Raw genomic sequence first — 26,920 nt, forward strand, 5'->3', positions numbered from 1 at the left:
TGCATGAAAGACTTTATTACAAACATCTTTCAGAAAATTAGTAAAACAAAAGCGAAAATGTAGATATAATGCTTGCAAAATCCCGGTAGACTTATTTTGTAGTTAAAATGATTACTAGAGAACCATACTAATGAAAACGACATTTGGTACAGTAAAATCCCGTCTTAAAGAACGGCACTTCAACCCAAAAATTATGGTATATCACGAGACGTGACTTTTCATAGTAGGTTGTACCACTAAAGAATCAATAATTCTATGTTTTGGTATTTCATATTTGCTGTCTTTCCATGTAGTTTTTACAGTACATATTATACTGCTTCCTTTTCTTTACCGAATTTCATCGTTGTCGTAATGTGCATGCATCTGTCAAACATTTAAAAAAAAAAATTCAATCCATTTATTTTCCATCTTAGATATAATTTTCAATAATATCTCTCGAATTGATACAATCTGGATAAGAATTAAATAGAAGTTGAAGGCAATGTTTAATCTGAAAAAGACATTTGAGTAAATAGCATACATTCACTTAATAATGAAAAATGTTTAAGTGATCAATAATTAGGAATTCTTCTTTTCCCCATTCTGCATGACCGATAAGGTTTTGTTTTTGCCGTAATTACAATAAAGCGCGAAGAGCTGTGGTACTAAGAGCAAGCTTAGATTAATCAACCAAAACCAAATACACGACGACGTCATAGGAATCCCGAACTCCAGTGGTGTACGCGGGTGGATAGCGCTGCCAATGTAACTAAACTGGGCCTACAACAGAAAGTCAACAGATTGTACAGCTGTGTGAGGTACTATCTACTAACGCTAATGGAAGACGTCATTTTGACAAAGCTTTAACAAATTTCGAGTTGTTTACAAGGAAAATAGTAAACAGTTCAGTGTTATATGTCTATTAATTTAGAAAATCGCTTTATTTACTGCACTGTTTTCAAAGCTCCTAGTATCAGTAACCTTGAATATTGTCGATAATGTTTTTCAAAGGTATATCTTGTGTGAGCATATGTGACACAGATAGCAACTTACGGTCATTTGAGTTTATATGTGTCACAATAATCAATTTGCAATCAGTAAAATATGTGTCACAGAAATCAATGTACAGCCGTTTGAGTATAGATGTCACAGAAATCAATGTACAGCCGTTTGAGTATATGTGTCACATAAATCAGTGTACAGCCGTTTGAGTATAGATGTCACAAAAATCAATGTACAGCCGTTTGAGTATGTGTCACAGAAATCAATGTACAGCCGTTTGAGTATAGATGTCACAGAAATCAATATACAGCCGTTTGAGTATATGTGTCACATAAATCAGTGTACAGCCGTTTGAGTATAGATGTCACAGAAATCAATGTACAGCCGTTTGAGTATATGTGTCACATAAATCAATGTACAACCGTTTGAGTATAGATGTCACATAAATCAATGTACAGCCGTTTGAGTATATGTGTCACAGAAATCAATATACAGCCGTTTGAGTATATATGTGACAGAAATCAATTTACAGCCGTTTGAGTTTACGTGACTCAGAACTAAATTTAACTTCATTGGAGTGTAAGTAACACAGAAATCAGTCCGTAATTTTTTCAGTAAATGTGACACAGAAATCAATTTACAGTCATTTTTTGGTGTTAGTGATGCAGAAATAAATTTATAATCATTTGACTACATCAGACACAGAAATCATTGTATAATTATATGAATATAAATAACCGAAAATCAAATTACAGTAACAAAGAAATCAATTTACAGTAACAAAGAAATCAAATTACAGTAACAAAGAAATCAATTTACAGTAACAAAGAAATCAAATTAAGAAATCAATTTACAGTAGCAAAGAAATCAAATTACAGTAACAAAAGACATCAATTTACAGTAACAAAGAAATCAAATTACAGTAACAAAAGACATCAATTTACAGTAACAAAGAAATCAAATTACAGTAACAAAAGACATCAATTTACAGTAACAAAGAAATCAAATTACAGTAACAAAAGACATCAATTTACAGCCATTTGAGTATACGTGTCGGAATAATCAGTTTACAATAATTAAAGCATATTCAACACGAACATCAATTTAAATCCATTTCAGAATGAATGTTTTTTTCTTTCTCTATCAAAACGGCTGAATCAATGTCTGAATACAACCGTTAGATTTGTAAACTATGACTGTATCTCATTCTAAGTGGATATGGACTTTTGCAGTCACACATTGAGTGAGGTCTTTCTCATCCCGGTCAATATAATTTTTCAGCATGATCACAAACGAGTAAGTCTACTTATAAAAAGACTACCACGTTGCAGAAAAGATTTAATTTTATGACATTAGAATACAGTCATTGTTCTCTTGTGAGCATTTACAACGAACGCTGTAAATTCAAATTATACCTTCAGCATTCGTTTAATTTTTCTATCACTTTAAGCTGAGACAAGTCATTGAATATGGGGAAAAAATAATTAAGTCCCAAACGTGGACTAAACATGAAATATAAAGATGAAATTCGTGATGTCATTTACGTACGTTTATTGCTGCTCCGGCATGAAGAATGGAGAGGTCACTGACCCACGTCTGCACTGGCCAGTAGAGGGCATACAGGCAGGCGACGTACACCGGCAGGAAGTAAAACATATACACTATGGCCTGTTATGGAAAAGGAAGTTTTACATAAAGCTGTCTTTGGTAAGAACCTTCGTGACTTAACAGAAGACTAAACGGATGATAAATGTAGCTGAGAACGCTTTTGTTCTTAGCACTGAACTTAACTTCTCGATTTGAACCTTTGGTGTGATCGCCGAGCTCCACGACATTATACAGTCAATAAATTCCGAGATCGTTGGAGTCGTCTACAAAACATGTTCCAATGTATTTTCCTTGCAAACATGTAGGGAGGTTATACTTATTTAAAACATACATGTTGTGTAAAAATAAAAAACGAGTTGCAAGTACATTGAGCTGCTCAAGTCAAAATAAATCAAGAATCAAGACATATTCATTCCATGGATCATTGCGAAATGGTTGAAGAACATAGCTCAGAGGTTATTAGCGATAGATTTTATTTTCAGAAATCTAATTTACCAATACACCTGAGATTTGAGCATATAAGAAAATCTGAAATATTTAGTAACTCATTAATATCTACCAAACCTTTATATGAAGAAGAAAATGACCGGTTCTTTTTTACCGCTAAGGTCTTCTCAGCAAAAGTATGAGATGCCAATTTGGAAGATATTGGGATACGTTCTATTCTAACCTGACAACACTTATTAAGTTCGATTATGTTTCTAGTGCGCAGTATGTAGTTTTATTCTCGGATCTTATTGGCACGGTAAATGGAACACAAAACCGACAACTACAATAACATGGAGAAAAGCAAGGTGTATTTGCCCTGTTTGTACATTTGGAATTGTATAGATTCGGTGGCATTACACTGAGCTGAATTTTTTCTTCTTGAAAGTCATTCAGAAACTCAATATCTCAAGATTAATAATACTGAAACCCTAGAGGGACATACAAAATACAACGGATCTTAAATACATTTATCGTACGCACATCTGTGTTTAAAATCTGAAAATGACTTCGCACTCTGAATCAATGTTTCTTTGGTATAAAAACGTTTACCTAAAATTTTTATATCTCTCAACACAAAGTAAGGAAGTGAATACCAACCCTTGGCTGATAAAACCTAATTGGTGTCTTATCTAAAAATGGTCCAGTACATAATTGTCATTGTATCACTCACTGACGTGGGTGCCATTATCCGGACTTTATACCTATATTACTGATTTTAGACTCTTTTACGTCCATAGTTTGGGTCGTACCTGCATTTTTCCATACTGGTTGGCATCCATAAGGTAGGGCTCTACGTGCTTCGTGTATTCCCGGAAAACATCCAGTTTAGAACCAAGGACTGCCTGGAATTAATGAACAGTTATCCATCGGGCATGCATGTCAAGATCACAGGAAAAGCTTCGCTACTAAAGATATTATCTTTTTATAATTAGTTTCCTCAACTAACTACCACTAATACACCAAATGAACATAGTTCCAAAGTATACAAAAATATATTTAAAACACAGCAGGGACAATGTAAAGTGCAACATAATAATGATTAGTTTATATACACTTTCATCGGTTACAACAGCTGTTCCCAATAGTTGTAGGCCGCAACCCCAAAATAAAATAATTCTTTGGATCCTGACGACCGTCCGTGACCGTCCAAAACGTCCTCGCAACCTTGATTTGAATTGAGTTTCAGGGTTTGGGAACCAATGGAATAGAAACATTGCTTTTAAATTTACTATTATCCCTTAGTGTCGAAGGTACATTTGAATAGGAAGTGTGTTTCACAAATCTTTGGGGAAATGATATGAGGCCTTGCAATCAGTGTATTTTAGATATAAGAACAACAACAACATCAACAACAACAAAATCAGACAATCCCAGGTTCTGACATTTGGCTTCGGATCTTGCTGACTTTACTATTTAGATACGTTTCAAATATAAAATGAAATAGCGAATAATTAAAGGGCATCTTGCAAAACAGATTATCATTAGATTACTTCGCAATTACAACTTTCCAAATGTTATCACATTTTACTAAGTTTAAATGTAAACAAACGTAGTGCAAATGGGTCACAATTGTAAGGTAACATCAACGATCTTTAACCTGAGAATTTTCAGTACGGAGAGAAAGCACATGAAAACTGAATTGTGAACTTTTCAGTCACATGGCGTGAGAAAGCATGGCCGGGGTAATTCCGTTTTACAGATTTGAATGTCAAGCCGATACTAGTGACGGAAGACATGGATTCAAAATATTCATAATAATGCTGTATTTTTTGCCTAAGTATATGCATTCAATATTATAGATTTTCATTTTTACAACAAATACCAGAGAAATTGTTTCACAAGGTATAGTTCGGGAGGATACCAATATATCCCGACCTTGATTGATCATATATGTTTTTAATATTTCAAAGCGCATGTTCAGGTCCATGTGTACAGATCATAGTATTTACCTTTCAATATCTGATTCATGAATTGGTGTAAACTTACAATTCCACGGAAATAGGCCAAAAATATGGCTCCAAGGAACCAGACCGCAAACAAGGACTCCACTGTGAGCTGCCACGCAGTTCTTCTCGTCTGATGTAGTAGAAACAAAAACTGAGTAAATTCATGGCGAAGAGCAGTATATGTATGTAAAAGAAATCTGATTGCTTAAATTGCTGTTCCGATAAATTATTTTGTTCAATATTGATCGTAATCCTGCAAGGTAGGCAAGACGATGGAATAATGCATTGATAAATGCGTGATTGAAGAACATATGAAAAATATAAACGATGTTGAATGTTTTGTTTTAAGTACTCTTAAATAACCAAAGAACGTAATATGAAAATGTTTGAACTTTAAAATCTTTATTGGAAATTTACAATGACTAGTGTATATTACATATTTTAACTTTAAGAAAGTGCTGGGTCCTGATAAAGACTGTTTTGGAAAACAAAATGTGTGAACATTATGAATCATATGAGGCCTTAACAAAGACTTTTGCGGATCACGTGTCTGGACTTTAAAAATACACATAGAAGCTTACAGTAATTATTGTAGAATACACAAGAATATAAAATGGAGACATGGTAAATCATAGTATAAATCAACAACAACAACAAAAAAGCAATACAGATTTTCCTATAAAAGTGTAACATAAAGGTAGATAACGTGAGCGACACACCAAGCCATCAGACACTAAACCTGGAAAAACGCATAATTAAAGATAATTTATAAAATAATTCGGTTCACTTAATCATTATAACAGAGCTTTAACGTTCAAGAGCTATCATTAAGACAAAGACGTGAATTTTACTTCCTCATAACAATACTATAGGAAAAACACTTAAAGCAACTGTACGGGTAAAGATTTTTTTTCTGTCTCTCTCACTCATTTATTTTCACGTTACCAGCATTTTGCTTTGAGAATTGTTCCGTTCACCATCTGCAAGAAGTTTTACCGCTGCATAGAACGGGAGCACCATCCACGGAACGTTTAAAAATACGGACCATTTAACCATGGATATACCTAAGTGGGAATGAATATATCAATGAATGTGTGAAGTAATGACCTTACCTCACAATATTATATTAAGACTAGAAAACAAAATGCATATAAGGACAATTTGCTATAAATCACGAGATGTATTTTTCAAATATTATTATAGCGTCGCAAAGATATGATCTGTTGTTGTTTGTGATACATTGACTTGTTTTTCATTTCTGGGTGTTGAACATTGATACGTTAATTTTGAACTGAGCAAACATTTAATACATTAATCAGACATTACTGAAACTATCCAACATTCAAGTTCATTAGTATCGCCAGAGTCATTTCAGCTTTTTAATCTCTCGTGCCTGTTCAAACCTGGTCAAGTATACGTGCGTGAATCCCGGCTTCACCAAAGGTACATCAAAGATAGGTAGTGTTAAGGGAAATCGGCGACGTGGGTGATTACCTTGTAGAAAAAAATCACGTTTTTCTTACAGTATATGTATTGCGAAACCGAGTCTACTAGTCTACTAGTTCATGAGCATGTGTGAGAGAGAGAGAGAGAGAGAGAGAGAGAGAGAGGGAGAGAGAGAGAGAGAGAGAGAGTATGGCTGGCCTAAAAGATTTCCCGGCATAAAGACAAGCATGCTGTGTCCTATGGATCCTGCCCATAGAAGACCCAGTTCTCGATAGCTCTTTCTGTTAAAACAAAATACTGCGTTATATATATATATATATATATATATATATATATATATATATATATATATATATATATATATATATATATATATATATATAAAACTAACCTGAGCACTTTCGACTCTTTAATGAGTCTTTTTCAAAGTCAAATACAAAACATAGACAAGACAAACAAATACAACAGAAAAACGGTTATGTTGGCGAAGATTTACATTGTTGTTTCTATAGGAGTTTAACCTTTCATCTCTATTATGTGTCAACTAGTTTATTTCAGCTTGTTGCTGATATTGGAAAATATTTGTATTGACCTAGAAATTGATGAGCCATAACGACATCTGTTCTTTGACGTAAATTTATGTAAGCGCAGATTATATCCTGGATATTTCAATATTATATCAGTCATAGGCTATTAGGTAAATTTAGAGAGTTATTTAAAAGAAAATGTGTCGGCTGCAAAAGATAATTTTATTTGTGCAAGGTTGGATTTTGCTAGTATTCTTGGTTTAAACCGCTTGGTTTCAATGTTCTAAGGCGGCGTTTCAAGTACGATTCCTTTTCTTTCCTGGTTTGGGGACTCCAGTTGCGGTTCTGAGCAATTGCAATAAGTGTTATATCACTGAAAGTGTAGCCAGGAAAGGAGAAGTGTTTTGCAACCGGGCTTCTGTATAGCTTCTTTGTCATCCAATCAGATCTATGAAGGCTGATCCTTTTGTGTAGCTTTTCAGTTTCTCCGACATACCGAAGGCTACAGATCTTACATGTGATTAGATAAATGACATTCTCTGTTTTGCAGGTTTTGTTTGGGCCATGTATATTTAATTTTTTTCTAGTCACTGTGCTAGAACATGTCCTGGTCTCTATCAGATGTTGACAGGTTTTGCACCTTTTATTGCCACAAGGGCCATATTGACTAGGGTGGTCTAGATTAGTGATTAGGTTGTCCTTGACCAAACATGCACAAATAAAATTATCTTTTGCAGCCGACACATTTTCTTAATCAATCCCTGACTCATGTAATCCCTATATATATATATATATATATATATATATATATATATATATATATATATATATATATATATATATATATATATATATATATATATATATATATATGTTAACATCGCATTTTGGATTAGTCCTTTTTGTGTCAGTGATGACTAACCTGCCTGTAAAGCACCACTGATTATATGAACCGAGGCTGCAATATCTCGAAGACCCCGCCGCTGCTTAACCAACGCCATTAATATTTCGCCTTAGATCTTTACCTGAATTTGTTTCGTTATTTACTTCGGGCATTAGTAATTTCCACCGTTAAGCTTAACATACAAACCCAGATGAGTTTTCGTAAATGTTTGATTGCATTTCTTACATTCATCGCTATTTAATTTAAAACACAATACTAATCTTTATTTCAGTTTCTGAAAGCCTTCTGGATGTTTGATTTAAGACAATCACCTTTTAGTAAAACATAACAGTTTGATAATACTTATGAAATTATAATATCTTAGGAGAACTATTACTGTATCGCAAATCCAGAACTCACACGTTACAAAGTTGTAGCTAAAATGTTAAAAGTTATCTCTCCGCATAGGCAGCAGTTAGATTGAGTGATCTCCCTTGATACCTAGATTGGAACTAAATCCTGTAATTTCGTCAATTGCTACTGGAGTGGAAGGCACGCTTTCGATACAGATGTATCTGGGGGAAGTGTATAATGATTGGTAAGTATTATCAAAGAAACATAATTTACTAGACACAAAAAATGTTTCTTCCTATAATACCTTACCCAATCATAATACCTTAGAGGAAGAGGTAAGAGGTGAAGGGACTACCCGCAAAGAGGTTGTGCAGTGTTCTTCAACCGGGCAGAACACTCTAGTACTCTAGTCCCCCGAGGTCGTTGAGACAGCTGATAAATAACCAGACTCTATATGTCGAGGAGTGGCTTCGAAAGAGAAAATATTTTACTCCCGCAAATTCCGCGGATATCGTGCAGCGGCATCTTTATGAAAACGTCGAACGACGTGGAGAGGTTAACCTTTCGCACCACAAATAAAGGTTCCTCTAGACTGAATTGAGATTTTGAGGATGAAAAATCTCTAATATGAAATGGAATACAAATGTTCTCGGATTTCCATCCCACGGCACGTTTAATACTTATTAAAGAATAGTTTCACTCATATTCAATGTTTGTAGGAACTATCCTAACTTTGTGAGCGGAATTCGAAGCAAATTTTTTGTTTGTGTTTAGTCTGATTTGCTAAACCGATAACCCACTTTATTCAGGGCGAAGGTGCTCATGTTGATATATCGTCCTTCCCTCTTTTGAAGGAAAAGGGCTTCATGTCCCTCAATGCATTGGCTAGCTCATTTCAGTTCTGAGCTCGTCCTGGGTCCTGTAGATTAACTTGAGATGAAGTGTCCAGATAAAACCCACCATATTGGATCCGAAATTCGGGTATTCTTGATCCATTAAACAATCTTGTTCTTCGTAGAAATTGGGATGATTGTTAAGGATGCGTAGAAGCAAACCTGGTTTACTTTGCATTTCGTTGGAAACGCTTTTTCTTCACGTGCCTTTGGTATTTATTGTCTTTCAAAGAACAATCTGTGATATTGCCAAAGACAGTGCTAGTGACTGGTGTCCGTTCCTCTCGCTTTATCAAATTCATGAGGGCACATAGAGTGGGTATAAAGTCTGTTCTACAGCATTCTGGTTTAAGACGTGCGATACATCTCTGCATCGTTAGAATTGTATTGTTTCGGACCAGCCAGATCGATCATCTTGTTGTAACTGAGCTATTTTTGTGAGATCAGAATACGGTAGCATGAGTGATATTCTCTGGATGTACCGACGGTGGAGGTCCATTTCGGCTTTCAATAAGACCAGATGCTCTATCTTTAATGTACTTCGAGAATTAATTGTTCTTTATATTTCACTTACAATATCCAAATAAAAGAGGTCTCGCCTTGACTCCAAACATGGCAACACTTAATTTGGCTAATAATGGGACATTCAATATTGAAAGAAACAATTCTTGTTGGTCGAGCACTTTTCTCGTTTAGATTACTAGAATTCTCTTTTTCACTACGTTTTGCCGATGTTGCCCATATGATCTTTTTATGTTTGCCTCGATAAACAGTTCCTTTCGACAAGTTCAACCAGTATTCACAGAACATCCAGATTATTCATTTGGGAGTTTTTCCGCATCAACGCTTATCACCGGAAACACATGCAAATGTTTGATTTATCAAGGAAGAGGGGGTAAAAACTTCTCCAATTTGTTTTAGGAGACCTTAGATAACGATGATCACGACAACGACGCAACGAGATCGCACGGGATAACATCTTGTCATGGTGATCGATGTATTCAAATGTAATTTGGGCAGAGTCATGTGCCCACATGTTGTCGGGACAACTAGAAAACAAAGTAGTTGTCAATGTAGACTCTATGAATGAGTCCTTGTAGTACTGTTTAGTGTAAAAGAGATGCCTACAAAATAAACTGACGCCACACCACTAACTTCCATTCAAATGTGAACGCCTTTTGCACATCTTTGTGGCAAATGATGGCATAGAGGACCCTCGAACCAAAGTAGTTTGGTTAGATTTAAAAGATGTCCTACTCTACGAAAAGAGTATCAACCACAGACACTGTAGTGAGTGATAGACTGCTTTAGTGAATGTGGGTTTTGTACTTTTTCGATCGACTAAACAAGAAGGATAAGGACATTACGACAATGTGTCAATCACTCGACCATCATCGTTATTCGACAGATGAAATATGCTAATGCGAAATAGTATATACTCGGCAGTATTGCATTTTTAAATCGATCAGTAGATATCAGTGTGGCAAACGAGTGACATTGCTATAAATCAAAATCGAGTCATGCTGATCTAATTTCTTGAGCCATGTGTACATGTGGTACATGTGTTTTTATCTTTTAAACAATACTACATAAGAGACACTGATGGCGCTTTTTGCTTTGCTTTGTTGAAATAAATTGTGTGTGATGCAAACGATAATTGGCATTGCGAAAATCCCCTTTTCGTGTACACCAAAGCTTAATTTCTAACTCAACTTCAACTAGAATATCGTCGATGATGAGATTAGAATGACTGGAATCAGACGAGATAATAGTTTCTTCATGAGGAATGTCCTCTGTAAATGAAATGTGTTCTTCTCGACCTCATATGAATACCGAGTAAGCTGATTCCCTCTCTTCGTAATGCTTCAAGGCATGTTTTAGAAAACCGTTCGAACAAATTCGGTTTTCTTTGTATCACTATGGTCAACAATGATTTTGCTATTGACATAGCGAAGATATAAAACCTTCCACTTTTGACGATCTGGCATTACGTTGATTACTTTGAGAACAAACGACGAAGCCTTCACTGCAAACTTTCAAGTTCAGAGTGTAAGCTTACACAAAAAGGCATTTGTACACGACAGAATCAGGGTGCTGCTCTGTAACATACATATATATTTAGCAGTTATTCTAATGTCTTCTCTTAACAATTTTTTGAACGATATTCACGTTTCTTATAATGATTTAATTCTATCGCGAATAGGGAGTACATTTAAAGGGCTGCTGGACCCCAGTGAAACATGATTTAAATGCAATCAGTTCAAATTTTCATGAGCAATATTAGCCTAATCTATTAAAACTGAATGCAAGCAAAATTTGGTTAATCTGCTAATTAAAACATCGTTTTCTACACATAAATCTAACCGTATGAAAGTGTCTTGGAAACTCGTGACCTTTTAGTAGCCATTACAGTGAGGGTGATGGCGAAAACACCCTGATATGTCGCCTACTACCCATTTCCAACATAAAATAACCCCCCAAATAACGTATGCAACATACGACTATCTCGTAAGTAAAAATGTATCCATAACCTTTTAAGAAATGTTAGTTCCTCAACTCTAACTAAAAAATAGCAAACGAGAAGATTGTCATGTTATTACAGCGACACCAATAATAACCTTCGGGTTCATGAAGTTAACAAACTTAACCAGAAATGACAAAATATGTAAAATGCTAAATGTATAACTGAAGTTTTGTGAGTTTTGTTATGTTCTGTTTTTAACGAGATATTAGTTTTTATCAATGGATATTTTAAGTCATTCATCGGCATCAAAAAATAGGAACTAAATTGCATGCAGCGCCGTCTATAAAAGCTAACGTTTCCCCTCCTCCTCCTCTATCTGAGAATATAAAACTCATCATAACCTATCAAACAATTATTCTTTGTTTGTGAAAAATTATTGAAAATTTAAATTTAATATAATTCTTTTGGCCCTGAGTTTTAATGTTTTGAAAGGCCTTGCAATGCCATCTTATGGTTTTATATTTCAGTCATTTCAAACCATCGTAATCAACTCGTTATAAAAACTGACCGAAACAAAAAGGCAGTCCACTATTATAACTAATTTTAAAACATATTGCAAGATATAAATGGATAGTGAAACTCCGAGACAATGACCAATGTGCCCATCTTTATGCAACGCTCGTCACTGGTTGCACAAAGAAAAGCTAAAGATATTCTTGTACCGCTATGCATGTTTTGAAGGAATTAATGTCTGAACAAATATGTATTTCAATTTTACCCCTGAAAGTATTGATAGATGACAGCAATACAGAGCACATAGTGGAGGGTCCCATCAAGCCAGCTGATTAGGGAGGCATACGGGGTCTTTAAGTATGGCTCCCCTTCCCGGAAGTAGAACCCCATGAATCCCGACACGAATCCATCCGCCTCCAGGCCAACAAAAAGGTCAACACACGATGAGAACGTGCAGAAACTGAACACTGAAATGAATATAGAGAGTAAAAAAGTAAATATAACATGAGAAGTGTGTATTGGAAAAGAAATAATTATTTTTGTAAGCGAAGGATTACTTCTACCCTAATCTGCATTGCATTGTTAAAAGTGACATGCAATGGATGCCATGACCAAATTCTTGACCAAAATCCCAAAGGATCTTAGCATCAATAGCGTATACAATGTGGTATTGTATCAAGATGCTAAGTGAACAGATCACACGGAGGAACAGAGCCTTTTCACCAGAATCTTTGGTCCAATGTACGCCAACGGTTACTGTAATCAATATATACACCCACCACAGATGTATGGATATATTCCTGTAAGTTTTAATGTTGATAACATATTTTGTCCATAGCAACTCGAATATTATATCCAGACTTTATTACTTGAAGATACTGACATGTCCGGTGGTTTGGTTAGAGGAATGGGCTGAAGTATGGAATATTTTGTTCCAAATCTTGCTGTAACTTGACTTTTGTCCCTAACCATTACTTGCCAGTAAGTGATATCCTTAAACAGTGCACGCTCTCGTTCGCATTTTTCCTCTCTAAATGAACAAATACTTGGCTTAATGGTATACAATGAATTTTTAAGAAAGCAATAGGAACTTTCTTTCATGTGTACCCTAAAACCAGGCCTTAATATTTTAAATTAATAAGTCACAGTTCATGGAATATTAAAACAGACTTCTTCGAACATGATAGCAACACATTTTATAACATGACTATAGGAAAGCAGTATTTGTACTTTCAGTTTGTATGTATCACTTTATAAATTACATCTATACATTGACACACTTCCATAACTTTATTTTTAATGCATTTCTGAAATTTTAAGAAATCAGGGATGGTGAAGGGATTTTGTTGATTTTACACTCTACATGATATTATCATGTGAAATGTGTGCTCAGCCATTTAACAGCATCATCATCAGCAAGGTGCAGAGCCTGCAGTCGACCCGGGAATTTTGTCAGAGGACAAATGTTCACAATGTCTGACATAGTTTGTGGAGCACCACAGCTACAGGAAGAACCAGTTGCCTGGCCCCATCGGACAAGGTTGACTGCACAACGACCCATTTTTCGTGGAAGGTTGAAGTCGGGAGGGCAGAGAGAAGGCTCAGTTAACAACAGCTTTTGACGACAACACGACACTACATGCCAACATAGCTGTCAAATCCCTCGGCAACGAACCTAACCAGATTGGGCGTCTCGAAGTCAAGCGGACTTCTGGATGTGAGGAGATGCCCATGTACAGTGAAAGTTTCCCAATGGCATAGACCTTATCCAACGCATTTGTGGTTGCTTCTGGGCGAAGCAGATGTGGAGGAGGAATATTGCGGAGTACCGGCAGCCATGATAAAGGAGCAGGAAGTATTGCTCCAGAGATTATGCGCATTGTTGCTGGACATCAATTAACTTGGTGTGGTATGATCGGGCTTTCGGAGGTACTGAACAAAGACCTGGAGGATATTACGGACTTTTTCAAGAAATGGCATCTACAACCATGTGCAACAAATACAGTGTCCAGGATCTACCACCTAAACAATGCAAATGCGAACCGTGAGCTTTGCATCCTCCTCAATGGGAATGACATGAAAACAGTATATATTGATGTGGCTCTGGACAGATCACTGACATTCTACAACCACCTGAAGAAATTTGCAGAAAAAACTTAGCACTCGAAACAATCTACTCCGCAAACTGGCTGTAATATAATGTAATGTAATAATTACAATACTAATTTTTGTTACAAGAAAAGAAACGATTTTTATATTCTCCTGGTAAGTAGTACTGGGAGGGGGTCTGCATCTATTACTGCGTCCTTCTGTCCGTCTATTTATCTGTTGTAATCCATCTATCTGTCCGCCGACATCGTTTTCGAAGCATAACTCTAAAACGTACATGTTATATCAATGAAAGATGACAAACATATTGAACACGTGGTCTAAATGTGCCTTTCGCTATTAACAATTCTTCAGTTTCGATATGGTTTAAATTTTTATCCACTATTCTTTCCGTTCATCCATCCATCATCCACACTTTCGGCTGGTGGAGTGGTATAAAGCGCTCGGCTTTACATACCACCGACATTTCACGTTATGTCCGGTGGGTTCAAGTCTTGGTTCGTCCGGTGTGGGCATGTAAGGAATCTTGTCACTAGCTTCCCGTGGGTCAGTGCTTCTTCGCGGGGTTTTCCCGGGTTCTTCTTCCACTAAGTATACTCGCCGTCATATGTAGCATATCATGTGATGAAAAAGGCGTTAAGCCACAAAAGCTAAAACAAAACTCTTTCGTTTCCAAGTCATAGCTCTCAAATCATTCAAGATATTTGTGAGGGACAGGTAGTTCTGGTGTACCATTCGTAAGACAAAACTTGAAAACCGTTTAAGAGATCTCTATGAAATTTGGAATGCATATTAGACTAGTAGTGTCTATGTGCTTTTGCTATTCGTACTTCTTCAATTTTGATATTTCTTGTTTTTGTCAGTTTGATTATCCATCCATTACTTACCTTCTCTTTAGTATCCGCTGTGAAACTCCAAAGCCCACTTTGGTTAATACTTCCATACGCCGTAGAGTCTTACTTATTTGACGTTAGTTTTGCACTCATTAGCATTTACCATCAAATAAATCTCTCAGATGTACATCCATGCCATTTAACAAATTGTAACCACATGTTGAAGAGTAAATAGTATATCATTTCCAAACTATGTCCCTGCTTGAATTTCCTTTAACGATTATTAACTCCTACATTGTGCGGATCGTCAGATTCTCGAGTTAATCTCGGTAAGGTAAGTGTCAAGTGCTGCTGGTGACAAGTTTGCCGTTTAAGCACACATCCACTTCGCTGAATAACGAATACAATGCATAAAATTGTTAACAGGTGCCACTCTGTCATCGGCACCTGGATTGATGTTGTCCATCTTGAGAACTTTGCCTTTCAGGTACAAGTAACCTTTTACTGATATAGATGTAATCTTCCGTTTCTCATTTGATTTCATATTCAATAGGAGCTATGGTGGTCAAACAAGATAGCCATTCAACGTCTACCCAGTTATATTGTCATCAACGTCGGATTCATGACACAGGGATCGAGTGCTGTCGTTGCACATTATCCAGAATCTCATTGCATCACTTTTAGCTATCACAAACATCCACATATCTGACTGTTTTTAATCCTTATGATTTCTCTTTTCGTGTCTATGAGTTTGGAAGGGGTGTCAACATCTCTTTCTTCCTTGTACTTGCTGTGTCATAGAAGGAGGTACCAAAGCCTTCGCCAGGAGATCGGACATTTGATCAGCATCCTTCAGTGAGTTTTATCCAATGCATTGCCAAACTTATTGTTAAAAATAGCAGAAATCGTTTTGACAAGGTGTCGACCATTACAATAATAACATGAAAGAATACTTGGGATATAGATATTCAATTTGGGATTAGGTGGTGCTGGATGTTTTTTTCTTCATAAAAGACGGGATCATTTTTGTCAAAGTTTTCTTGGACTTGTCGATCGAGTATTTCCACAAAGAATGGAAATTGATCCTAGACATATTCCAGACCTGAGTGGGATAGAATTGTATTTATCAAAGCCACTCACCCAAGAAGCTTCGAAGTCCATTTGTATGGACAAAGGTAAAGTGGCCACGAAACAACATAACTTGTTGTTAGGAAACTCATACACTGATCTGTCACTAGGTAATAATAAAGAAAATTGATCATTTATAGTTTGATGGTTCTTGTCTCTGAAGAGTCACTGTAGCTGCTGCTGTTAATACTGTCAGTGTATTTGAACGGTAGCCAAAACAAAACTGTTGTGCGAAGTACCCCATGGTTGTTTATATCCGTATTGCCAGCTCAGATTTCCAATTCCGGACACGGTTCACAACAAGATCTGACAAGAAAAGACCGTTTGATATTTAGGAATATGTTCTCCACAGCATACGATAGGTGTTTATCTTTGAGGAATGAACTAGGAGATATGGATTCAGCGTTTAAGTGCGTACGCGTAACTTCTGCTTCTTTTTCAAGTAAATTACTTGTAAAGCTGTATTCAAGAACCGACACGGGTGGCTGGGAGGAAATATCCTTTCCAAGATACGTTGACTTCTTGGATACAATGTCTCGCACTTGTTCTTCGATTGGGAATGCTTGCAAATCGTAATTTTTGTCGTCTCAATGTGACTCGGGAAAGTAAATCTTAATTTTAACACTTTTACCTTCCTATATTCCAATTTATTGACATGAGAGTCACCTGCACAGTTTTGTCATTGTGACAAGAAACAATTCTGTCGTATTGTATTTAATGTATTTTACGTCTGCAATATTCAGTTCTCAAACCAGGAGATCTCCACAAATGATCTGAGGGTAAAATTTTAGTGACAATAAGTCGCGTCGAGACCAAGCTAAGAAGCACATCAGCGATATAGAGATTCAATTCAGCAAGGTGAGGCATCATACAAACTGCCAGCCAGGGCAGTGATTCCAGCACCGGCACTACGGGTCATTAGAGCCCTAGGCAAGGCACTGGCAAGTAGCTGCAATCTGAGAGCTGGTGTTGATAAAACAGCATTGATACTAGTGTGGGATGATATGAATGAGGAAGTAGCGAAAATTCTGGACCATTATTTATAGCCAAGACGAGGAAGAACAAGAAGCGGGAGCGGAGGAAGAAACATCATTGCCCAGAGCTAGTGAGCACCCTGAAACCATTCCTGCAGTTCCAGTTATTCAGCAGGGACCATCCACTCGAACTTCAACCGACGAATTGACGAGAAACTACCTCTCGCCGCAACAATAATACGGCAGATTGTTACAACCGACTATAAGGTTGAAACCGAAATAAGCCCTATAACTATTAATGAACATCAAGACCGATCCGTGGCTGCTGACAAATCCAACCAAGATTCATCTTATAGTGAAAATGGCGAGGATGCCTAACAAACAGAAGACGAAACGAAAGAGGAGGAGTTAAAAGAAGAGGACAAGGTAGAAGAGGAATGTGACCCGAACATGAATCTGCTCCTGGATCTGGGGATAGGACCAGAGCTAGATGACCCTAAAAGAACTAATCATTTCATCAGCGCTGTGAAATATTTAACTTGGAGATTGCTAAATACCCGGGTCCCAAGTCCACAACAAAGGCAGTTTCGAGTGAGTCAAAGTAGCGTATTAGTTAGAAGCTGTAGTTTTAACATTACATGTCCCGTCCTCCCCTGATAGTCCCATTATGTCTTTTTCCTATGGATAATTCTTGACGGTATCATTCCCACTATAACTTTTCCTTGAGGTCATACAATTACATCACGTCAAAACCTTTGGACCATTTTTAACATTACCATTCATCATGAGATCATATAATAAGATGTTAAAAAATTTGAACCTTGAGAACATATTGCCCCCGTTTCAAAATGGCGGTAATACTTTTTTTTTCAAGAGAGCTGTGATCAAACTAAAATAAGTTATACTGTAATTTGATTAAGAATAACCACAATCCTAAACTCGTTAAAATATATAAATGTCATTGACAAAGGCTACAATGCCAATAACACTATGTCAGCTGGTGCATTTCTTTGTGACTTTTCTACTGAAATTCTAGTGAACTTTACCTGTGTTGAAGGTGATATCATTAAGCAAATTATAGCCCGTTTAAACTACAAAATGTAGCCTGCTTTAATTAGAAGAATGTATTTTGTTTAAACTACAAAACATAACCTGTTTAAACCACAACGTATATCCTGTTTAAAGAACATTCTGGAATTAAGAAAATGAGACAAATAAAGTACGAAGTAGACCAGAAGATTTGTAGTATCTTTAGGGTGAGAACGTTTTTAAAAGAAACAAAAGAAAATTTATGTAAATTTTAAGTATTTAATTTCATCTGATTCACTAGATTTAAATTGTCAGTGTTGCAAGGAAACTTACAGTAATTTTCAAACACGATAGACTTGATATCTTAAAACTTAAACGGTTACATAACTACATCTCTCTTGCGCCCGCAATGCCGGAAATCAACGCTTGTTTTGTACGTCTTTGAGCGGTAACTCGATATTTGTTCACACAAAAATACAAAGAAAACTTGGCTGCACAATAGACTGCATTAGCCAGGATAAACCAAACTATCAGCAGGACCGACCATTTGGCAAGGCGAAGAAGGAGGATGCCTTGGTGCCTTGGGCCCTGCACTTTAATTGACAAAATATTTAGGCATCCTACAGTAAATCCACCGACCAGGCCGCGCTGTCAGCATGATGTACTTCACCTCGCAAAACTATATGACCAGGCCTGACCATCAGAGTAAACAATTCAATCAGAGTAGTAAATTATGTGAGGTGAGCCAGAACCGGCTTTTGCCTTGCTACTGACAGACTAAACCTAACATTTCAATTATCATCCATAGGAAAGTAATTTAGAAATGATATATGGTTACATATCCCGGGAGAAGGAGGCAGAAAGTAGAACAATGGTGTTATATGAATAGTTTATGTGACAGTAGTACATGTGGTAGCAGTAGTACTTGTAGTACTAGTTCTAGTATTAGCAGCAATCGAAATGCTGTGGAATTATCATTTGTCACATAGAACTTGGATGATTTATAACTTACAAATTCGGATTCAGAATATCTAAGCCGCTAATCACGTGTTTTCTTATCGTTTGTAAAGAGGATAAAACTATATACTAAGTACGTGCATGTACCTCATTCTGTTATTAATTGCTACATGTGAAACAGATAACGCTTCAATGCGCCTCGGTACAACCGTACTCAAGCAGGCCTGATAAGATTTATTAGGTCAATGTGTTACCGTACATAACCCGTCAATAAAAACACGCGGACTTTTGCTCGAAGCTCCATCGTTAGAAATCAGACCTTGTTATAAGTATGATTGCACCCTATGTGCTGTATCAGATTCTAGCTGTTAACAGGAACAGTTGGCCAGAACATTAATATCAGCATTCCGAATATTTGATACCAGAGACTGTCAACAGGTTCCATTCTATTGTTTATCTTCCCATGGCTAATTGAGCCTGGACTAGTCAGGCCCTTCTGATAAGGAACCAATGTTAAATTAATTCAGATCCCTTTATCTCTAACCCTTACTAAACCAAGAGAAAAGTGGTAGAGGAGGCAGTTTTTAGTGGGGCTTGGTACTGTAAGCAACACTGGTTTTCTAGTTTATTTAAGATTTTAGCTTTATTTAAAATAAGTTGTAGAACCCATGCTTGGCGTTTGTGTGTCCTTTTGAACACGAATGTAACAGACCTCAACGAGAGGAAAAGGTTTAAAAAATTAATAGATATATTTAATAAGAGCGAATTAGCAAGAACAAAATTATGTCATTACTATTAATATCTTCGTAGAAATTTGATTTCAAAATTTGAAAGAAAATGTTTAGTCTTTGTCTTGAAAGTTTTCAGCTTGACTGGATGCCATTTGACTAAAATTGGCCTCCAAAGCAATACAAATGATAGCTTTAGTGCCTAACTATACTGTAAAGTCGCCCTCTTAGTAAGATGGGTGGTTAATTGGATTTGGCTGGCGTTATCTAGAGGATGTCCCCCATCGATGTTATAGCCCGGTGGTAGTGAAAAATTATAGAATTTCAACAGAGGACCGAGCAAGAATATAACCCATTTCATGCAGACTTCGGTGAACTTCGTAATTTGCTCGGAATTTTGATCACGTGGCGGGTGGTCAAGTGATCGTAATAGCCACTCGATAGGTGGTGGGCAAAATATGGCTAACGCTCCAGCATCAGCATCAACTTCTGTAACTACTTCAACATTGTTTATCGAGTTCAAAAATGCATGTTCAACAGCGATGCTGCCGCAGATATTGACGAATTTAATATTGGAACCATCCTGTCTTATTTTCTGGAAACCAGGGCGGATTTCAAACCCATACGAGGGAGTAGTTTGAGCTGTTTACATCTGGGCATGTACATGTAAGTAAGGAAACGGTGTCGAAGTAAACAAATTTAATCCTGACAATCAAAGAAAAGTTGTTCAAACTATTTCTGTGCATCCGAAACGTCACTATAATAAAATGCGTTTCATATGAGTTTATCAGATTTGTTTTTGAAAGTCTGTGGATAATTCACATATAAATTTCAATCATTTAATTAATTTTATTTCTGAAATATTTCTAAACATCAATGGACGCCATTTTGTTATGTACATGTACCCACCAGCGTTTGATTGGCTGGAGTATAAAGTAACTCGGGAGGTTATTCGGATAATTATGGAGCAACTCGGTCAAATTCGGTATGAAATGGGCTATTGAGAAGAAATAAAGCAATACCAGCCCCCCTTAGACAAGAAAATTAATAAATTTAATCAAAAGCAATTAATAACGGCAATTCCAATTCAGTCTAAAGTATGTCAGCATAATTGAATAGCAGACTCTAATTTGGATTTATTTCATAATAATATCGAGTGGTGAAAAGAGCTCAATGTCCAAGACTGATCTGCATCATCTTCCTCCCTTGACCGTGTATCAGCGTATTCCTATTTCATAGACTATCACTATACTTCGTCCCTTTATGGACTTCCTAGTCCTTTATCCAGACCTCGTCCGTCTTTTTTTCTCTCGGACTTCAGTCTTCAGACCGTCGTCTCTCTCTCTCTCTCTCTCTCTCTCTCTCTCTCAGAAAGCTGTTTCTTAATGCTATTCTCTTTCGGAACTTGTTCCTTCCTAGCACTAAACCCTATCTTTCCTTACAAGACAGCTACCTGGTCCCTACCTGTTACTATTCTGTTCCTTCCTCGGAGCGAGCTTCTCCATTCTCAGGATTTAGGACTAAAGAATTTTTCACTAAGGTCGTCACTTTAAATTCTCATTACTTCAAAAGTGTATGCCTTAATTTATTCAGGCCAATCGTAGGTAGTGGTTTCTAAATTTTCCCCAAGACAGACATTTCTTTCAGCAGAATTTCAGACAGCATAGAATCTGTGAAGTACGGCATATACATTTCCCTTTGAACATGGTAATTTGACATGGGTTCCTATCAAGAGGTTATGGTTGGTAGCTCACATGTTAACATTCTCAGGACAGCGTAGCAATGCTCCTGGTAAAATCTCACTCAGTAATAAAATTTAGCCTATCAAGTTTTAACACTGACACGGAGAGAAAAGAAGAAAGGTCGATGTGACCCTTCAAAAAGACTTTTCTGGCTTAAATGCGATAAAAAATTTAACCTCAATGTATTCATCGTTAAAGTTCTATACAATTCCAAATTCGACACTTCACATATACTCTTGAAGTATTTCCAGATCATGGGCGCCCGCACATAGGGGCAATGGGGACCCCCACCCCCACCCCCCGATTTCACCTCTAAACATGTTGAGTCAACATCCGTTAAACTTAATAGCTGACCACTATATGTTCATCGCTCCGCCCGAAAATAATTCTGCGGGCGCCTCTGCTCCAGATTATGAGTTGCATCTCATGGTTTACTGACATAGTGTGCACGTTTACAATGTTGTTTCGCAGTTGTGCATCATGATTATGACTTTCGCCAAACATGTGTTGCAATGGTGGCTCCAGAAATATCGCTGGCGTAGGCTGATCTAGACAAGTAGGCGAGGAGTTTTTGGGACAGAACCCCTGATGGAGGCCCAAGGCGCAAAGCTGCCAGAAGTTCATATGCATCTTAAGTGTTTCCAGGACATAATTTTAACAATCAAACGGCAAAGGAAACCTTTTCTCGTTTTAGGGGTGGGTGCAGTCGCGACCGTCCATCACCTGCAACACCCCACCAGCGGGATTCTCCCCTGTGTTGTTTCATATATAAAAAGCAAACCAATTATAATGATAAGTAATAATCACACTTTCTAAACGTTTTTGCATATGTCATTTGCAAAAGATTCCATTTTCAAATAAAGGCATATCTCGAACACTTTAACTGATATTTGTGAGTATTGATTTTAGATTCATCGCTTGTGTTCGTTCATAAATTTAATCCCGAAATAAGTAGGGCACGTAGCCCCCAAATGAATATACCTTAATTGAGGGTAGGGACGTAGTGCATGTACCCCCCCCCCCCTTCCCGATAAATACAATTTTGTTGAGTGTACTGAACTAGCGCGCGACCCCTCCCCTCCACCACTTCAATGAATGCACTTTTAAAGAACACGTAAGCCCCATATGAGAAGTTTTGGAAGGTAGTGCATGGACGAATACATCTTAGTTGAGTGTAACGAACAAGCGCGCAGACACACACACGCACGCACACACACACACACACACACACACACACACACACACACACACACATTAATGCGCTTTAGTTGAGTGTGAGGAAGTAGAGCACTGAAACCCGAAACGAATACACTTTGGCTGGGTGCGCTGAAGTAGCGCAAAGGACCCACACATTAATAAACTTTATTTGACTATACTGAAGTACCGCCGGAACCCACCCACCACACCCCACTCCCAAATGAAATTACATGAACTAAATGTAGTGGTATAGCACGCGATCAAAAAACTAAAAGAATGAATTGACTTTAGCTGAGTGTAGGAAAGTAGTGCACGGAATATAAAAATTGAATGTAAGTTTTTTCACTTTGTCGTACAAGTCTAAATGTTTACGGCTTTCCCAAACATCTGAGAATAGCTCCTATGCTCAATCAAAACATTCGTATGCTAGCACTGAATAGTTGGATGTTTTTCTTAAAGAAATAAATGTTAGCGTTGATGTCAATGAGAAAGTGAAACGCCGATAGTAATACTGCCCATAAACTACTTTTGTTCTCTTATTAGAAGGATACAGAGCCCCAGAGAGGACACGAAGTAAAAAATATTATTTCGTTCCTCCTCAAATTAATATTTCGTTCCCTCAAAATAATAATTCGTTAACTTAGATTAATATTTCGTTCCCTCAAAATGCTAATTCGTTCGCACAAGTTATTATTTTGTTCCTTCAAGTTATTATTCGTTCCCTCAAATTAATAATTTGCTCGCTCAAGTTAGCACTCGTTCCCTCAAAATAATTTGTTCCCTGAAATTATTAATTCGTTCCCTCAAATTCCTCTCTGGGGCTCCGTAGAAGGAAACTAAAACAATTTGAAAAAGTAACATAGGTGGAAAAGAAACGCAACTAACGCAAAATGGGGGTGGGGGTGGAGGAGGGTTGGGCCATAGATATTACTTGTAAATATTATTGAGATGAATATTTAACGGTAACACCTGATGGTTTCCCTTAACTTATCAGATGTATATATATATATATATATATATATATATATATATATATATATATATATATATATATATATATATATATATATATATATATATATATATATATATATATATATATATGATTTAACAGCTCCTCCGTGTATTGCAAATCTAAATGTTATCGCTATACTCTCTCTCTCTCTCTCTTGACCGCTCAGGTGGCGGTGGCATAAGTGGTTAGAGCGTCCGCGTCGGATGCGGGAGATAGCGGGTACGAACCCAGACTGAGTTATTTCAAAGACTTGCGAAAATGGTACAAACAGGTGTCTCGCTTGGCACTCAGCATTAAGAGGTCAATGTTAGGACTGGTCGGCCTGGTGTCAGAATAATGTGACTGGGTGGGACATCATGCTACATGTCTGCGGCATGATACTCCAGTGCCAGACATCACTATAAACTGCCACACTGCAGACATCGTAGCGATATGACTGAAAAAGGGTTAAAACTACGTTAAAAATCCAAATACCTCTTTCTCTCTGTCTCTGTCTGTCTCTCTCTCTCAATAGATGTTATTGTTAGAACTTGGGGCAATTATAGTCCAAACTACTTTAACAAATGAAACGAAATCATTCTTCGGAAATAATATTTAAAAAATCTGAAAAGTATCGGAGACATCTGAAACATATACAGGACTATCAGACAAAATTAATTTCTGTTAGTTCTTGAGCATTTAAATAGCCTTTTATCTGACATTATATTGCGTCTCTAATAATATAAATATGATGACAGAGATCCCGAGGACGTAACAATTATTGTGATGACAGAAAAGAATGTTGAACAGTCTTTCAATTATTATCAGATAATTTTGAGGGTCATATAAATAGTGGTGGAAATTTACTTTGTTACCAACGACTACAAGATATGGTTCTAAGTATAGACAGAATTAATCTGGCTGAGCTTTGTAGCATTCATTCTTGGCTTTCGCGGTATAAAATTGAGACACCTACGGTATTGTATATGCTTACCGTATATAACTGGGTCAACCTTTCTTTGATTTCCCGCTGTAGCGAAGTAGCAGACTAGTCCAACAATCAGTAAGCTGACCACGCCTATGACTAGAATCCAGACTGGCTCCCTGGCCAAACTAAGTTTATCCACAGAGTAAATTAATGGCACAGCTAACAGTGATGTCAGGAAGACGGAAATCCACGGTGGAAACATGGTGTGAATGCTCCTAACACAGTAGCAAGCTAATCTGATTCGAATCAGATCTGCACTACGTGAACACTTGACAGCGACGACATAGGAGTCATGTTTTGGTGAAGGTTGAGAGAACCATAATCGCTAATTTTATCAGCCAATCAAATAAATTATACCTTAGTGTTTGCGAGACTGAGCAGTATGGCTAAGAGTATTAATATGCGATTAACGATTTGATTCACTTTCACATTTTTAAAAGCAGCCGTTCCACTGCCTGATTCAAAGGGCACCATAGCATGAGCCCTAAGCGGTCGCTGTCAGAGCTAGCTTGAAGTAGGATAGTGATCTGATTTTACTCGGATTGGTAGCCTGAAGATTATTAGTTGTAAATAGCCGCCAGAGTACTTCCGGCAGATTGAAATGCGGTCATACAAAGGTCACACATTCCGATCTAAAGTTAAACAAAAGGTTACACCAGGTACACTGCCAAAGAAGTAAGCGACCATTTTGATGGATTAACAGATGAATGGATTTCACGAATGAAACAATGATACTAGAGAACATACTACCGATTTATGGATGAACGAATCCTAGATATTATAAATCAACATGTCAATTAAGCAAAGATGTGTTGATATTAGGGATAATTGTTATGATAGTTCTATTAATGGTCCATATGAAACAATATTACTCTCAAAAGGCAAAGCCAAACTACAAATCCGCATGTACAGTTGAAATTTTAAAAGTAGTTGTGACGATTTTTGTTAATTGCATTGGCTACCAGAACCAAAACAAACTGTCATATTTATGTATTCATAATCAAAGATCACACAATGTTAACAGCATGTACCTCCATTTTGAAGTATATCATGTGCAATGCCATTTTTAGTGTTTGTTAGAATGTTGACACCAAATCAAAACCATACAAGGTAAAGAGCAAAGATCAAAATCATATTGGTTTAAGCACATGGTTCGAAGCTGCTAGAAAACATCAAAAACAAAAGAATCACATCTGCTTTTAGATATAAATCACAGTAATGACATAAAGACTTGAGCGTTTAGCTTGAACGTCTGAAAAGCAGTGCAGGTATGTTGATAAACCAAGTCAGATATTGAATCTCATTTTAGATCAAAATAAAATGCATTTTGGAGTGGTAGCTGAATTTCTTGAACTTTACCCTCATCAACTATATGGATATACACCTTTACGAAATAGCAATTCAGAATGAGATGGTAATGGTAGTTCTTGCTAAAAATGTGCAAAATTGATTTTATCCCATCACAGAACAAATTTTCCACGAGTGCTTCTAGTGATGAATTTACATTTGAAACTGCCAATAAAACGAAAGGATCCTAGTGGAAAAATGATGTCACTTTCTAAATTTTGTGGAATACACTTAACATCAGTATCTTTGAATTGTCCAATGCTCGGGCAGAGTATATGCCCATCAAAATATTTTAAACATTGGAAAATGGCTGAAATATATTCAGTCTGTTGGCACTGTAAGTTACAGGTTTGATTTGCTAATCCAGCTATGATGAAAATATGTCTACCTGTTTGATTTTTTATCACTAAACGGCTTTTGGCAAATTCAACACTTGTTAGCTAGCATGAATTTATTTCATCTTCTTTAGATATTTTCATTGGCTCTATCTTCTTTAAAATCTCTTTTATCTCCTCATTTTTCTTCCATAGACAGTCAATCAGATGTTTAACTGCATCTTTTCTTGGGTAAAAGGTTATAGGTTTTATATACCTTGAATCAGTGCAAACAAATGTATAACCAAATCTCAAGGCACTAACAAAGTGCTATAAGTTGTGTTTGATATCTCTTGATTGGGAGAGCATAAATCAATTTTTGAGTGGTTCAAAGTTTCAAAATCTGCATAAATCTCAAATAGTACTCTTAATTGCTTTTCAAATTCTTTTAACTCTTGTTTTTCCCAGGCTCAGTT

The 26,920-nt window shown here is 36.8% G+C and overlaps 1 protein-coding gene across 1 annotated transcript; it reads right to left on the bottom strand.

Moving 5' to 3' along the window:
- On the bottom strand, window positions 1-25,292 carry LOC149800943 (transmembrane 6 superfamily member 1-like). The gene is made up of 8 exons (XM_089955014.1): window positions 24,790-25,292; window positions 12,370-12,571; window positions 6,669-6,751; window positions 5,970-6,088; window positions 5,065-5,154; window positions 3,828-3,920; window positions 2,530-2,649; window positions 1-759 (listed from the first exon to the last, which is right to left on the bottom strand). Exons 1-8 carry the CDS (start codon window positions 24,983-24,985, stop codon window positions 559-561), a joined length of 1,104 nt encoding a protein of 367 aa, XP_089811140.1. The 5' UTR covers window positions 24,986-25,292; the 3' UTR covers window positions 1-558.
- Window positions 25,293-26,920: the final 1,628 nt, after the last annotated feature.

The sequence above is a fragment of the Sinohyriopsis cumingii genome, chromosome 4 (assembly GCF_028554795.1).
Source record: "Sinohyriopsis cumingii isolate HCF-2022 chromosome 4, ASM2855479v2, whole genome shotgun sequence".
In the NCBI taxonomy this organism is placed as follows: domain Eukaryota; kingdom Metazoa; phylum Mollusca; class Bivalvia; order Unionida; family Unionidae; genus Sinohyriopsis; species Sinohyriopsis cumingii.

Excerpts from the sequence above, each read along its gene's own strand:
- LOC149800943 (XM_089955014.1), bottom strand. The coding sequence starts at position 24,985 with ATGTTTCCACCGTGGATTTCCGTCTTCCTGACATCACTGTTAGCTGTG. Across the intron at positions 6,752-12,369 it reads ATCTATCAATACTTTCAGGG|AAAGAGCTATCGAGAACTGG; the intron begins GTAAAATTGAAA and ends TTGTTTTAACAG. Across the intron at positions 3,921-5,064 it reads TGGCCTATTTCCGTGGAATT|GCAGTCCTTGGTTCTAAACT; the intron begins GTAAGTTTACAC and ends CATTAATTCCAG.